The 15,479-nt window shown below is 40.2% G+C and overlaps 1 protein-coding gene across 1 annotated transcript; it reads right to left on the reverse strand.

Annotated features, from left to right (window-relative positions):
- Window positions 1–1,958: 1,958 nt before the first annotated feature.
- Window positions 1,959–14,947, reverse strand: rsph1 (radial spoke head component 1). The gene is made up of 8 exons (XM_028968176.1): window positions 14,844–14,947; window positions 14,539–14,652; window positions 14,353–14,458; window positions 11,020–11,110; window positions 5,672–5,807; window positions 5,279–5,347; window positions 4,095–4,188; window positions 1,959–2,409 (listed from the first exon to the last, which is right to left on the reverse strand). Exons 1-7 carry the CDS (start codon window positions 14,892–14,894, stop codon window positions 4,108–4,110), a joined length of 648 nt encoding a protein of 215 aa, XP_028824009.1. The 5' UTR covers window positions 14,895–14,947; the 3' UTR covers window positions 1,959–2,409; window positions 4,095–4,107.
- Between the last annotated feature and the right edge of the window lie 532 nt (window positions 14,948–15,479).

Below are 15,479 nucleotides of genomic sequence, written 5' to 3' on the forward strand. Positions count from 1 at the left end.
ACTGTAAGTCTTCAGACTACAGACTGACAGTCTTGTCAAATATCGAAACAGCTCTTTCCTCTGCTAGAGCTGCTCACCTGTCGTCTTTGATGAAAGAAAACAAGAACAATCCTTGATTCTTATTTGACACCATTACTAGACTAACAAGAGCTAATGATAGTTCCATAGAGCCAACAACTGCAATAAGCAGCAGCACTTTTAATGGATTACTTTGACAATAAGATCAATCAGATGAGACAGAACATTTTAGGTAATAATCCTGTGGATGAGCAAAGTTATACATTTCTTCCTGAGGACCTCATGGATCAGTCTGCACCTACAGTTGATTGTTTTGTCCCAATTACCAAACATGATGGGTTAAATGCAGAGGACATTTTGTGTGCACCGTGTGCTGTACTGTGTTTTACAATGACAATCACTTCACATTCACTTCACTTTCATGGTTTTGGCTATGTTCCTTTATGTCTAAAGACAGCTGTTATAAGAAACCTTATAATGCTTAAGAAATCTACACTTAATCCCGGGGCTTTATCAAATTAGATTTATTTGTAATCTTCCATTTATGTTCAACATACTAGAAAAGGTGGTGTGTGGAGTGTACATCTCTGTCAAGCCAGATTAAGTTCAACACCTCCCTGAAAAATAGTCTGAAGGACATCAGAGAGAGACTGGATGACCTGCAATTGCCTCATGCACAACATGGATAAGACTGAAGTGTTGGAGATTGGTCCCAATGGGGTGAGACATGGATTATACAGTTTTGGATTATATATGTTTTCAGTTATTTCACCTTTTTTGTACATAACTCGACATGTGTTCATTCCTAGTTTTGATGCCTTCAGTGAGAATCTACCAATGTAAATGATCATGAAAATAAAGATAACACATTGAATGAGAAGGTGTGTCCAAACTTTTGGCCTGTACTGTAGATTGGAGTGTGCTGTTTTTTGAGTGTGACTTTTGATGCTGATTTGTCATTTGATTGTAACATTTCAAATATTTCCAAGACTTTAAGATTCTGCTTATCACCTTAAAACCTTTGCATGGTCTTGTTGGATGAAAAATGTGATGTTGATTTCATGCATAATAATGGTGATTAGTCCTTTTATGAAAAGAGAGCAGCATGAGAAGAGCACATTCTGTTCCCTTGTTCTATCAGGAGTGATAACAGAGTACAGAGAAAAAAAGTCTCTGAGCATTTTTGCTGGATTAATGCATTCGTGTGTACATTAAACTGTACTTTTCTTTCTTATCTCACTGGTTGTTTACCCTTAAAGCGACATACCAAAATAATTTACCTTCTCTGGGAGAAGGCCTGCTGTCACCTGAGTGTGCAAAGTCACTGCTTGAAATGGAGCAATTAATCTTTGGAACAATCTTCCGTGGACTGTTCGGGAATCAGACACAGTATCAGTATTTAAATCCAGGCTAAAAACCTACTTATCCATCAAGCCTTTAACAACACTTCTCTCCCCATTAATAACATTGCTGTGTTCAGTTGCTGTCATTTTTGCTAACATGTATGTATTTCACTGCTGACCAGAGGAGGATGGGTTCCTTTTGTTTAGCCTTGGTTCCTCTCAAGGCTTCTTCCTTTTACAGGGAGTTTTTCCTTGTCTCCGGCTTGCTCACCTGAGCACTGTTCTATTAGATGCTTTGTGACAATGTATGTTGCAATATGCGCCATATAAATAAATATTGATTGAACATGTGGTTTTAAAAAAGGGGCCCATGTGAGCCCCACCTAAAGCCCATCTCATTTTCACTAGAAAAAAAACTTAGGATAAATGTCTATACTGGATACTACACCAACAGTATTCAGTGTACAATACATGCAAACATATAGTTCCTCCATCATTGTATCGAGATAAGGTTATACAGACTACTGATTCCTACAGATCAAGTATAATTTCCAAACAGCCCATATTTCAAATTCTGTAAGAACAACTGGACAAATGTAAATGTAATATATATTTAATGTGCATTTATGCTAATTCTAAAACTGATATTAACTATGTAATTTGAAATGATTGAAATAAATGACACTAAATTTGCCAGAGGGATAAGTGAAATGACAAATAAGTTATTTTTCTGGATAAAAGTTCAAAATAAACAACACATTTCAAGAGGGTGTCAGAAATGAAAGTGATCCATCAAGAGCTGCATAAAGACTGAGAGTGAAAGTGAAAACTGATAAAAAAAAAACTTTTCTCAGAAAAAACATATATGTGTATGTTGTTGTTTTCTATGTAATTTTGTGAATTGGTGGCCCAGTGGACATGCAGGAAGCCATATGGGCAGAAATTTGTTAAGGTCCCACTTGGGCTGCACCCACAGACAGAGCTGATTAGTCCTGTGATTAGTCCCTGTGCGCTGTACACTGGTGACCACTGCTCCTACACAGGATGGCTGAAATAAAGAAAGTGTATTAACTGTGTTAACATGTCAATCCTAAATTATCAAAAGATTCCAGTCTGGCAACCTGTAAAATATGTGAAATACCTCCAATCCACTCTTCATAACTACAGGGAGTGCAGAATTATTAGGCAAATGAGTATTTTGTCCACATCATCCTCTTCATGCATGTTATCTTACTTCAAGCTGTATAGGCTCGAAAGCCTACTACCAATTAAGCATATTAGGTGATGTGCATCTCTGTAATGACAAGGGGTGTGGTCTAATGACATCAACACCCTATATCAGGTGTGCATAATTATTAGGCAACTTCCTTTCCTTTGGCAAAATGGGTCAAAAGAAGGACTTGACAGGCTCAGAAAAGTAAAAAATAGTGAGATATCTTGCAGAGGGATGCAGCACTCTTAAAATTGCAAAGCTTCTGAAGCGTGATCATCGAACAATCAAGCGTTTCATTCAAAGTAGTCAACAGGGTTGCAAGAAGCGTGTGGAAAAACCAAGGCTCAAAATAACTGCCCATGAACTGAGAAAAGTCAAGCGTGCAGCTGCCAAGATGCCACTTGCCACCAGTTTGGCCATATTTCAGAGCTGCAACATCACTGGAGTGCCCAAAAGCACAAGGTGTGCAATACTCAGAGACATGGCCAAGGTAAGAAAGGCTGAAAGACGACCACCACTGAACAAGACACACAAGCTGAAACGTCAAGACTGGGCCAGGAAATATTTCAAGACTGATTTTTCTAAGGTTTTATGGACTGATGAAATGAGAGTGAGTCTTGATGGGCCAGATGGATGGGCCCGTGGATGGATTGGTAAAGGGCAGAGAGCTCCAGTCCGACTCAGACGCCAGCAAGGTAGAGGTGGAGTACTGGTTTGGGCTGGTATCATCAAAGATGAGCTTGTGGGGCCTTTCGGGTTGAGGATGGAGTCAAGCTCAACTCCCAGTCCTACTGCCAGTTTCTGGAAGGCACCTTCTTCAAGCAGTGGTCTGCATCCTTAAAGAAAAACATGATTTTCATGCAGGACAATGCTCCATCACACGCGTCCAAGTACTCCACAGCGTGGCTGGCAAGAAAGGGTATAAAAGAAGAAAAACTAATGACATGGCCTCCTTGTTCACCTGATCTGAACCCCATTGAGAACCTGTGGTCCATCATCAAATGTGAGATTTACAAGGAGGGAAAACAGTACACCTCTCTGAACAGTGTCTGGGAGGCTGTGGTTGCTGCTGCACGCAATGTTGATGGTGAACCGATCAAAACACTGACAGAATCCATGGATGGCAGGCTTTTGAGTGTCCTTGCAAAGAAAGGTGGCTATATTGGTCGCTGATTTGTTTTTGAATGTCAGAAATGTATATTTGTGAATGTGGAGATGTTTTATTAGTTTCACTTGTAAAAATAAATAATTGAAATGGGTATATATTTGTTTTTTGTTAAGTTGCCTAATAATTATGCACAGTAATAGTCACCTTCACACACAGATATCCCCCTAACATAGCTAAAAATAAAAACAAACTTAAAAACTACTTCCAAAAACATTCAGCTTTGATATTAATGAGTTTTTTGGGTTCATTGAGAACATGGTAGTTGTTCAATAATAAAATTATTCCTCAAAAATACAACTTGCCTAATAATTCTGCACTCCCTGTATTCATTACGTTGTTCAAGCACACCCACCTGCAATGTCCTTTTAGCTCAGTCCTGTCATCATCATAGGCTTCCACTTCAATACTACAGCAACAGGCTGATCTTCCTTCAGATTTCCTGGGCCCTGCAAGCACACACACACAGGTATAATAGCAACAATCTATCATTCCTGGAAGGTCAGCAGCTGCTTCCTGTTTCCAGTACTGCATGGTTTGGTATGTTTGGCGTTTTACCTTTCATTAAAAAACAACAACAACTCAAATATAGCAATATTCTAATTCTAATTTGGGGCATTGGTGGCCTAGTGGATAAGGCCCCATAATCCCCTGTGCTAAGCATTGAGTCCTGATCAGCAAAAGCATTCAACATGAATGGATTTGTAGGACGGTTCAGGTCCCATGACAAAAAACAAAGAATAATGCTGTTTTAGAAGAGCAAAATATACAGTGGTCACCCAGATGTATGTTTGTGAGAGACAGTGGTGAACTGACAGTTTCAAAAAGTAAAAAGGTTTTTAAAAATAATAAAAAGCTTCAAACATGTGTGTTTGTGAGCATTTGGTATATGTACAACAATCAGCATCAAGAATTCCAGGGTGCCTTTTCATTCTTGGTTGTGTTGCATTTTACCCATATACAATACTGCAATTGTCTTTTTTTTTTTTGATTGACTGAAGTGACATGCTCTAGGACCTATGGAGACACGTTTGTTTCATAGTGGGATGCTACTGTGCTGCAGTCTGAGAAATATTGGGCATTGCGGCATATTAGCCAACAAATTATTAAATTTTTTTTGTATAATTTTTTTTATTAAATGTGTGATGGGAGTCTGTGACAATAGACTAAAAAGAGTGACTTTCACATCCAATGTGTGACACATTCCATTAGCACAACAGCATGTGAAATTGATTATCAGTGTTGCTTCCTAAGGAGACAGTTGAACTTGGAGTTACATTATGTTGTTTAAGTGTTCAGTTTGTTTTTTAAGCAGCGTACATTGATAGAAATGTGTATGTTGGATAAGAACTATTGGGTGGGTATTTGTTGGTATGTCAGAAGATGTTGGCATGTCAGAAGTTTAAAAATGGAGGAGCCTGTATGCATGACTAACAACACTAAACCCTACTTCCTACAAGCGGAGCCTCTATCTCGCTCTCTCACACACACATGCACGCACACAAACACACACACACACACACACACACTGAACAGTACCTGATCCACTTGCAGGTATTCTCCATGCTGTTCACAGCTGTCAAACACATATTTCCCAGGGCCAAAAGGCTGATGAGAGAGGGAGACAGTGAGTGTGTTGTGGTGTGAGGTCAGGATTAAGTTTTGTTTAGGAGATTCAAGATTGTTTCAGATCATCAAATAATATAAAAAAAGCCAAAGACAACACAAGTAAATACAAAATGTAATTAAACCCATTTGGTGTTTACTTGTGTTGTCTTTGACTAATATTTTCAGAACAATGTATGAACAATGTCAAATATTGCAAGTTGGAATATTTAGAACATCAGTAAAAACATCACAAACAGGTAAAAAAAAGATCATGTTGAGTTTAGTACATTGATTTGTTCAATACTGAGCTACTAGTGAACTCACATTGTTGTTGAGGAATTTCCCCACATAACGGTGGTTAAGGTGGATGATTTCAGCTGAACCCTCCATCTGGCCCTCCACCCACAATCCACTATACTGAGAGCTGGTACCTTTGTAGGTGTACACACCATGACCATGCCTGAGAGAGAGGGACAGGGTCAGATTCTGTAACAAGATTGTGAAGTGAGCATTTGATTTTGGACATGTGTGAGCATCCAAAGGAATTGGAAACAACTATTACTATAAAGCTTTAGTCTGAAAGATGTATGTCTTAAACCTTCTTCGGTGCTCTGGGTCCGCGTTCTGGAGTTTGTGTTGTCTCCCTGTGTCATCCTGATTACCTAATTGTGTGTTCATCTGTTCATGTGTATAATTGTATCTTGATGTGTCATGTCCAGTCATTGATGATCTATCACTGTCCTGCACTATTTAAGACTGTGTATTTTTGAGGCATTCTTAGAGTGGAAGAGGGAGTTTGGTTATGCTCTCATAATTACAATTCTATTTTAAGAAACGTGAAAACAGCATCACCAACAACTCCATTTAACAGTATTCCCAGGACTAGAGTGACTGACATCAAATTTAAAACTGCTGGCCAAAAAAAAAAAAGTAGGTTCTGGGCTTGTCTGGCTAAACCGAGTGTCTGCCATTTGCGTAGAGCCGCCATTTGGCGTGTACAGTATTGACACTGTGTCTTTACCTCGCTCTATTAAAACAAGAGATTCTAAAAAAAAACATTAGAAAAAAAATAATAAAACTCAGAAATACAGTGGGGCAAAAACGTATTTAGTCAACCACCAATTGTGCAAGTTCTACCACTTAAAAAGATGAGAGAGGCCTGGAATTTTCATCATAGGTATACCTCAACTATGAGAGACAAAATGAGAAAAAAAATCCAGAAAATCACATCCTCTGCCAATTATTTGCAAATTATGGTGTAAAATTTGTATATGGTCACTAACAAACGTTCATCTGAATACTTTGTTATATACCCTTTGTTGGCAATGACATTTTCTGTAAGTCTTCACAAGGTTTTCACACACTGTTGCTGGTATTTTGGCCCATTCTTCCATGCAGATCTCCTCTAGAGCAGTGATGTTTTGGGGCTGTCACTGGGTAACACGGACTTTCAACACCCTCCAAAGATTGTCTATGGGGTTGAGACTGGCTAGGCCACTCCAGAACCTTGAAATGCTTCTTACGAAGCCACTACTTCATTGCCCGGGTGGTGTGTTTGGGATCATTGTCATGCTGAAAGACCCAGCCACGTTTCATCTTCAATGCCCTTGCTGATAGAAGGAGGTTTTCACTCAAAATCTCACGATATATGGCCCAATTCATTCTATCCTTTACACAGATCAGTCGTCCGGGTCCCTTTGCAGAAAAACACCCCCAAAGCATGATGTTTCCACCCCCATACTTCACAGTAGGTATGGTGTTCTTTGGATGCAACTCTGCGTTCTTTCTCCTCCAAACACGACAAGTAGAGTTTTTACCAAAAAGTTCTATTTTGGTTTCATCAGACCATATGACATTCTCCCAATCCTCTTCTGGATCTTCCAGATGCTCTCTAGCACACTTCAGACGGGCCCAGACATGTACTGGCTTAAGCAGGGGAACACGTCTGGCACTGCAGGATTTGAGTCCCTGGCGGTGTAGTGTGTTACTGATGGTAGCCTTTGTTACTTTGGTCCCAGCTCTCAGCAGATCATTCACTAGGTCCCCCCGTGTGGTTATGGTATTTTTGATCACCGTTCTTGTAATCATTTTGACCCCACGGGGTGAGATCTTGCGTGGAGCCCCAGATTGAGGGAGATTAACAGTGGTCTTGTATGTCTTCTTGTATGTCTCCTCGTTAATAGACAAAAACAAAAATAATCCCAGATACCTGTTTAACACTATAGCCAAGATAACCAGGAATAAGACCAAAATGGATACTACCACTCAATATCATCATAGTAGCGACGATTTCATGACTTTCTTTAATACTAAAATAGTTACAAATAGCACAACAAACAGCTCTGTCGATATTTCAATGGAAAATAATCCATAAATAGCTGACCACCGCTTTGGATCCGCTTCCTTCAAGGTTCCTTAAACAAGTAGCACCCAATATTATAAATCCTATCCTCAAAATTATTAACTTGTCAATTAGCACCGGTCATGTACCAAGTTGCAGTAGCAGTCACTAGACCACTGATTAAAAAGCCTGATCTTGATCGCAGTCATCATTCAAATTATAGACCGATATCCAACCTTCCATTTATATCAAAAATCTTAGAAAAAGTCGTGGCCCAGCAGCTGAGCGTATACCTAGACAGTAACAATATCCATGAAGTATATCAATCAGGATTTAGACCTCATCATAGCACTGAGACAGCGCTGGTTAAAGTGGTTAATGAGCTGCTGTTGGCCTCTGATCAGGGACGCATCTCACTGCTTGTCCTGCTTGATCTAAGTGCAGCGTTTGACACTCGATCACGTTATTCTCCTTAGAGAATGTTATTGGGAATAAGGGAACAGCCCTTGTATGGTTCAGATCATATCTGACTGATCGGTATCAGTTTATGGACATCAATGGTTATTTATCTTCATATAGTAAAGTAGAGTTTGGTGTTCCACAAGGCTCTGTCCTAGGTCCGTTACCATTTTCCCTATACATGTTACCTTTAGGTGATGTCATTCGCAAACACAGTATTAGCTTTCATTGCTAGGCTGGTGACACACAGCTATATCACAGCAGTGCCAGATGAGAGGTAGCAGCTGAACAGAATAAAGAATTGTCTGAAGGACATTAGACAGTGCATGCTCACCAACTTTATTCTGTTAAACCCTGATAAGACGGAAGCTCTCATAATTGGGTCTCAAGCAGCCAGGCATAAGCTGGCTGACTACATCATAACCCTGGATAGCCTTTCTATTTCACCAAGTATTGAAGTGAAAGATCTAGGTGTAATCATTGATGCAGGTCTCTCATTCGATTCGCATGTAGATAATACCATTAGGATAGCAATCTTAAACCTTAGAAATATTGCAAAAATAAGAAATATAATTTCAATGCATAATGCAGAAAAGTTGGTCCATGCCTTTATTACATCAAGGTTAGACTACCTCAATGCATTACTGTCTGGATGCTCTAGTAGGTGCATGAGTAAACTCCAGCTAGTACAGAATGCTGCAGCCAGAGTTCTAACTAGAACAAGGAAATTTGACCACATCACCCCAGTCTTACAATCACTGCACTGGTTCCCCATCAAATTTAGGATTGACTACAAAATCCTACTTTTGACTTACAAAGCCCTAAATGGTCTTGCCCCGCAGTACCTGAGTGAACTTTTAGTTCCTTACGACCCGCCACGCCCCCTTTGATCAACAGGTGCGGGGTCACTACTGGTAACCAAAGTACAGAAGGTGGGAGCAGATCCTTCTCATATAGAGCTCCGCAGTTGTGGAACGGCTTGCCAGTCAGTGTCCAGGACTCAGACACAGTCTCAGTGTTTAAATCCAAACTGTTTTCTAGGGACTTCTGTTAATGGCCCAGACACTCATTTCACTTCACTTTGACACAGTGTCAATTATAAAGTCCACTTTATCACACAGGCACCCTGTTAGACAATCACAAACCCTGCACTGACACCACTTGGAGGCTCACTCTACCCTGGAAGGAGCTCCCTCTCTTTTTCACTCCTTCCCAAGGTTTCTCCTAGAGTTTTATTTTGTGTGGAGTTTTTCCTTGTGTGCAGATGGATCAAGTGTGGGGGGTGTCAACTGTAGGGCTTGTCAAAGCCCATTGAGACATACTGTATGTGATTATGGGCTGTATAAGAAATAAATGTTGTTGTTGTTGTCAACAGGCATTGCAGCAGGTAGCCTTTCCCCCAAATACCTGGAGGACCCAATGTTTACATGAGAACATAAATCTGCAGCACCAAGCTTGATAGAAAATGTAAAAAGCAAGAGTACTGTTTAGATGTATTTTTGTCAGTAAACACAAACCTATGATTTTCGTTTGATTCACTGCGTATATGTTTTTAGGCTATTGATAAAAGTGTTAACATTTATTTTTATTAGATTTTAATTTGATTTGCAAATCTCAACCACCATCAGGTCATTTGTAATACTGAGGAGGTGAAGCGAAGTGTAGATTTCAAAGTATGCACAAAGAAAGTTGGGCTGTTAAAAAGCTATACTTTTCGGCTCAGGTCAGGTAAGATTCTGTGATAGTTTTTTTCTCCTCCTGCAGTATTGAAAATAGTATGGTAGACACTTTCACCATATAGAGACTGCGTCTGCTCCCTCTGCTAGAAAAACTAAATTAATTAAACAAAAACATGCTCTTTGTCATGATAACCCGATTAAAGATAATCTAAAGATAAATAAACTTATCACCCATAGTGAGCAGTGAGCAGCCATGAAAGGCACCCAGGGAGCAGTGTGTGGGGATGGTGCTTTGCTCAGTGGCACCTCAGTGGCACCTTGGCAGATCAGGATTTGAACTGGCAACCTTCTGATTACGGGGCCGCTTTCTTAACTGCTAGGCCACCACTGCCCCAGTGTTACATGTGGACGAGCTTTCTGCTACAGAGCTCCCCTGCTTTGGAACAGCTTTCCTGATAATGTTTGGAACTCAGATACAGTGTCAATATTACGACACATCTGTCTAGCCAAGCATTCCATAACAGTTATAACACACATATAATATAATAATGCTCACCTAGGCTGTCCCAGATAGTCAACATTGTCCATTGTTGCACTTGACATGTACACAGGCATCTACCATAACCACTTGGTCCCAACCATCCAAGTCTAAACTGTTTCTCTATGAGTTACTCTCGATCCTGATTCCTGGCAATGAGCTGCTGACAAGACATGCAAGCAGGAAAATGTACCAGAGGGTCAACACAGCCACCAACAACATAATGGCTAAAGCTTCAGGCATCTTCAAATGGACCAATGACACTGGCCTAAAACCTACTCTGCACTGTTCAGTGCCTCCAAACATAGACAGATCCTCTATACTGCACTTTGGACTTTCCTACCACTACACCTCTTGGACATTTTTGTTCTTGGTCAAATAATTACCAACCCTGCACTGACACCTGTTACACACTCACGCTACCCTGGAAGGGGGTCCATCTTTGACTCACTCCTTCCCAAGATTTCCCTTTTCATTTTTTCTCCTACAGTTTAGAGTTTTTATATTTTATATAATTTTTTTTTTTTAGAGTTTTGCCTTGTGTCTAGTCCAAGTGTGGGGGATGTCAACTGTGGGGCCTGTCCATTGAGACATACTGTATGTATTTTGGGGCTATATAAGAAATAAATGTTGTTGTTGTGAGTGAAAATTTCACCTCTGATTGTTTAGCCACTCCCCATCATACGTGTCACCATTAGGGTATGTGTAAACTCCATGACCTTGACGAAGGTCATAAACCCAACAGCCTAAGAGAGAAAGAGGAACTGAAAGTGAAGACTGGTCAATCATAAGATGAAAATTACAGAAGGAAAATAGAACACATCAAAAGACATTGATGCAAGTTAAAAAATAAAGTTTGATCAACACAATGGTTGATCATGACACTTTCACAGTTCTCCAACCAAGGACAAGGGCTTTCCTAGCTTTCTAAAATGTTATTTAAATGCATTTGATGCGTGCCCAAATCCCAGTATTTCACAAAAGTGCATAACATTTTTTTTTTTTTTTTCCTTGAGACGCTTTGATACAAGGTCATGTAGTCAGTATATAGCTTATATTATATGTACAGCATATGTAAATATACACACAAAATAACACACAGCAATTCATTTCTATACCACTGGCAACAAAAGTTAGTACACATCTTAGTGAAAAGGTTCTAAATGTGTCCAAACTGTAAATATTTTGTGTGGCAACCATTATTTTTTTAGCAGTGCCGTATATTTTTAGGGCATGGAGTTCACTACTGCTTCACAGGTTGCCTTCTCCACCCCTCCATAATGACATGATGGAGCTAGTGGATGTTAGAGACCTTGCACCAATCTGCCCCAGAAATGCTCAATAGGGCTTAGGTTTGGAGATATGCTTGGTCAGTCCAGCACCTCCACCCTTAGTTCCTTTAGCAAGGCAGGGGTCATCTTGGAGGTGTGTTTGGGATTATTATCATGTTTTTTCACAGCTGTCACCTGTCCACTGGGTTACCAAGGGGCATCGGTACAACCCCAACGCCCTGCGCTGCTCCAGGAATCCTTGAGGAAGGTGGCAAACACCATAAAATGGCGGAATAAACAAACACTAGTTGCAAACATGATTCATTTCCCCTGTGCTGTGAGCAATCTTCTGACTGAAACTGCCTCAAACCGACCTCCTTCAACTCCGACTTTGCTTTTATGGATATCCCTTACCTGTTTGTGTTTGACCCCAATGCTCTTTGACTCCTGTGCTCCCAACAACGTTGTATTTGGCTGCTCCACAGACGTTCCTCACTCTCCCAGTACGACCCCTTTTGATCTGACTCCTCACCTCTGGTCCTCCAGCCTGACCACTCCGCGGTGATGCTTTAAGCGCCCCCTCCAAGCACCACTGCTCTGGCAGCCCGATGTACCATGGGTCCCCCAAGGACAATTCTGCCCCTGCTATTGTGCCTCAGGTCCTGCCTCCTGATATATTTGAATACTGCCTTGTGGCCCAGTTTCCAAAGGAAGGATATCAGGCTTTGCTTCAGTATGTCATAGTACCCTCATGCAACCCCAAACCATGACACTCCTACCACCATACTTTTCTTTGTACTCCTTACCTGGTTGCTGCAACACACTTGACACCATCTGAACCAAATAACATAATCTTCTTGTGCATCACTTTAAAAGACTCTTCCTTCTGGGACAACACCCAATTTGAGTTCTGACATCCAGAGTGGCTTACAATCAGTAGTTACAGGGACAGTCACCTGTAAGAGATAAGTGTCTTGCTCAGGGACACAATGTTAGTAAGTGGGATTTGAACCTGGGTTCATAGGCCATTCTGTTGCCATCTAGGCTGCTACTAGCACTTATGGTTGACTCTGGTCAAACATGGCAAGACCGGTTCTGAGTAGGACCTGTTAAACTGATGCATGGTTTTAACCACCATGCTGCAGCTCAGTTTCAGGGTGTTGCCAGTCTTCCTAAAGCCTAAGTCATATTTATGTAGAGTAACAATTGTTTTTTTCAGATTCTCAGAAAATTCTTTGCCATGAGGTGCCAAGTTAAACTTCCAGTGGCTAGTACAAAAGAGTGTGTGAGAGAAAATACCTTTCACACTTGAGACCTTTTGCAGGACTTTTTTGAGAATACAGACAATCTGACAGACTTTGATGGCTTCTCTTCTGGAATCAGTTTTTGTGTGGACAATGTTTGCACACATAAGAATCAAAACATACAGCGGGAAGTGGCAAAAGAGGTGGGAAATGGGTGGGGTGTTCCGGATAACTGTTTTTGTCATGTAACTGGACTCTACCCCAAGACCTGTCCAAATTGGGTGTCCCACCTGAAGCCTGACCTTAGGGTCACTGAGGCACACAAACCCCCTCACCATTATAACTAAAAACATAGCATTTACCTTAATTGGATGGCATATATCAAATTTATTAAAACCCAACTATAACGCTTCTCATTTGCCAATATTAACAAAACTGAAAAGTTTGGCATAGTTAAACTTGCTTTTGTAAGCATCCCTTTGTAAAGCTTTGTAAACTTTACTTTTTGTACTCTACGAGACTAAAACTGTGAGAAAAAATCAATCTAGAAAAAAATCAACTATTTTTTAGTGGTTAATTATCTCACCATATATCTATCTAGTTATTTTGATGGTAAGCAAATTTATTCAGTTTTACAAGCTGTACACTGACCACTATCTTCAGTTTGTACCAAGAAAAGATATAAAGTATTTTCAAAAATGTAATGGGTGTACTCACTTTTCTGAGATGCTGATTTAGATTATGAAAAGGATAAAAAATGCAATGACTTTAACACAATCATTTTCTTTTTCCCTCATGTCTAGATTAAGTGAAAGTGAAGCTATTGTCATTATGAAACACTGCAGCACAGTGCACACTACGAAATGTGTCCTCTGCTTTTAACCCATCACCCTTGGTGAGCACTGGGCAATCCATGACATACGCCCGGGGAGCAGTGTCTGGGGACGGTGCTTTGCTCAGTGGCACCTCAGCAACCTTCTGATTAAGGGGCTGCTTCCTTAACCACTGGGCCACCACTGCCCAAATAACTAATTTGTTAGTTATTTATAGTTGAATGGCATATAATTTCTCATCTAAGACTAATTACATATTTAAAATAATAATTAATTAAATGCAGGAGTACCCCATAATATATAGTATATCTAAACTGGGTGGTAGGGGTAACACAATCGCCTATGAACCAGAAGACTCAGGCTCAAATGCCACTTACTACTCTTGCATCCCTGGATAGTCGCTCTGGATAAGGCCATTTGATAAATTCTGTAAATGTAAAATGTCTAAACTCTTGAGCCAACATTGCAGTGGTTACTGGAGTATTCTTGTTTTGATTGAATTCATTTTAATCCAATTAGTGGATTACAATACATTAAAGGTTACAATAAATTAAAATGTTAGCTTTTGGAGTTCAGCAAATAATGAATTGATTTGTTTTTTACATGCCAGAGAGACTGATGAGCTTTAGTGATTTCTCACCTTCATATTTGGAGCCATCAGGATAATAAAAAACACCTTGGCCATGTTTCAGGTTCATGTTATATTCCCCTATATACCGGGCCCCATTCCTGAAGCTGTAGGTTCCCTGTCAGTGCAAAAAGATGGCATCTATTTAATCTCAACATTTACTTCTGATCTACATCACCATTGGTCATTTTTGCTCACCAGACCACATCTTCTGCCATTGTCATACAGGCCCTGGAATGTGTCTCCATTGGGCAGCAGAGCCCTGCCAACTCCATGTCTCTCCCCAGCCTCATTCCGGTCTCCTTCATATTCCTGTTCCAGGCACATACACTTCATTAGAACACACAAATTGACTTCTTTATCCTCATCTGAAAAGATAAGAGCACTGCAATAAATAAGACAATGAATTTCATGTGTTTGTCACGTGTAGTGTGAAAAGTAACAGGTCAGATAAAAGGCTACAATATTTTAGTAATGAAAGGTTCTTTGATATTGTTCCTCACCCCGAGGGAACTTTGTTGTTCATCAAAAACCTCAGAATCGTTGTCCGACATCGTTTACTGAGCGGCAGAGGCTTCTCCCTGCTGTTCTGTTTACTGTTGTCATGCCAACAATTGCTCAGGAAGTCAGCGTGAACGCGCAAATTATATATTTTTTTATATATTAAATTATGAACAATTACACGACTTCTACTGTATATAAAACAGAGAGACAAAACTGATTTGTTAAAAATTGCTTTACCTTTTGTATATTTTCTGAGACATCGCTCTCACGCACACACACTAAATGTGTTGTGTTAATATTCAACTTATTGTATGGCTTATGGTATCAATATGATTTTTATTATTAGTTTAGGGTGATCCAAGCACACTCACTGAAGGCGTTTAGTGGCGTTTTTGGACATGTGGTGAACAGGGCGGCTGCCGAGTTGCATTTGCAAAAAAAAATGTTTTTGCGTGAGTGCACGCGCTGAATAAATTACGTTATGAGCAAAAATGTCCACAACACCCTCGCACCCGATTTCCATCACCCCTGTGAAGAGAGTCACACAACAGAGTGACACGCGGCAGTGGGGGGGCAGGTTCCCTCTTATGACATCATCGTGATATACACGCCTACAACTATAAACGCATTCAACG

The sequence above is a fragment of the Denticeps clupeoides genome, unplaced genomic scaffold (assembly GCF_900700375.1).
Source record: "Denticeps clupeoides unplaced genomic scaffold, fDenClu1.1, whole genome shotgun sequence".
Lineage (NCBI taxonomy): Eukaryota > Metazoa > Chordata > Actinopteri > Clupeiformes > Denticipitidae > Denticeps > Denticeps clupeoides.

What these genes read in the sequence shown, in the direction of transcription:
- rsph1 (XM_028968176.1), bottom strand. Translation starts at nt 14,894, where the DNA reads ATGTCGGACAACGATTCTGAGGTTTTTGATGAACAACAAAGTTCCCTC. An exon ending in ATGGCAGAAGATGTGGTCTG is followed by an intron (nt 14,459 to 14,538) that starts GTGAGCAAAAAT and finishes TTGCACTGACAG; the next exon opens with GGAACCTACAGCTTCAGGAA. An exon ending in TGATGGCTCCAAATATGAAG is followed by an intron (nt 11,111 to 14,352) that starts GTGAGAAATCAC and finishes TTTCTCTCTTAG; the next exon opens with GCTGTTGGGTTTATGACCTT.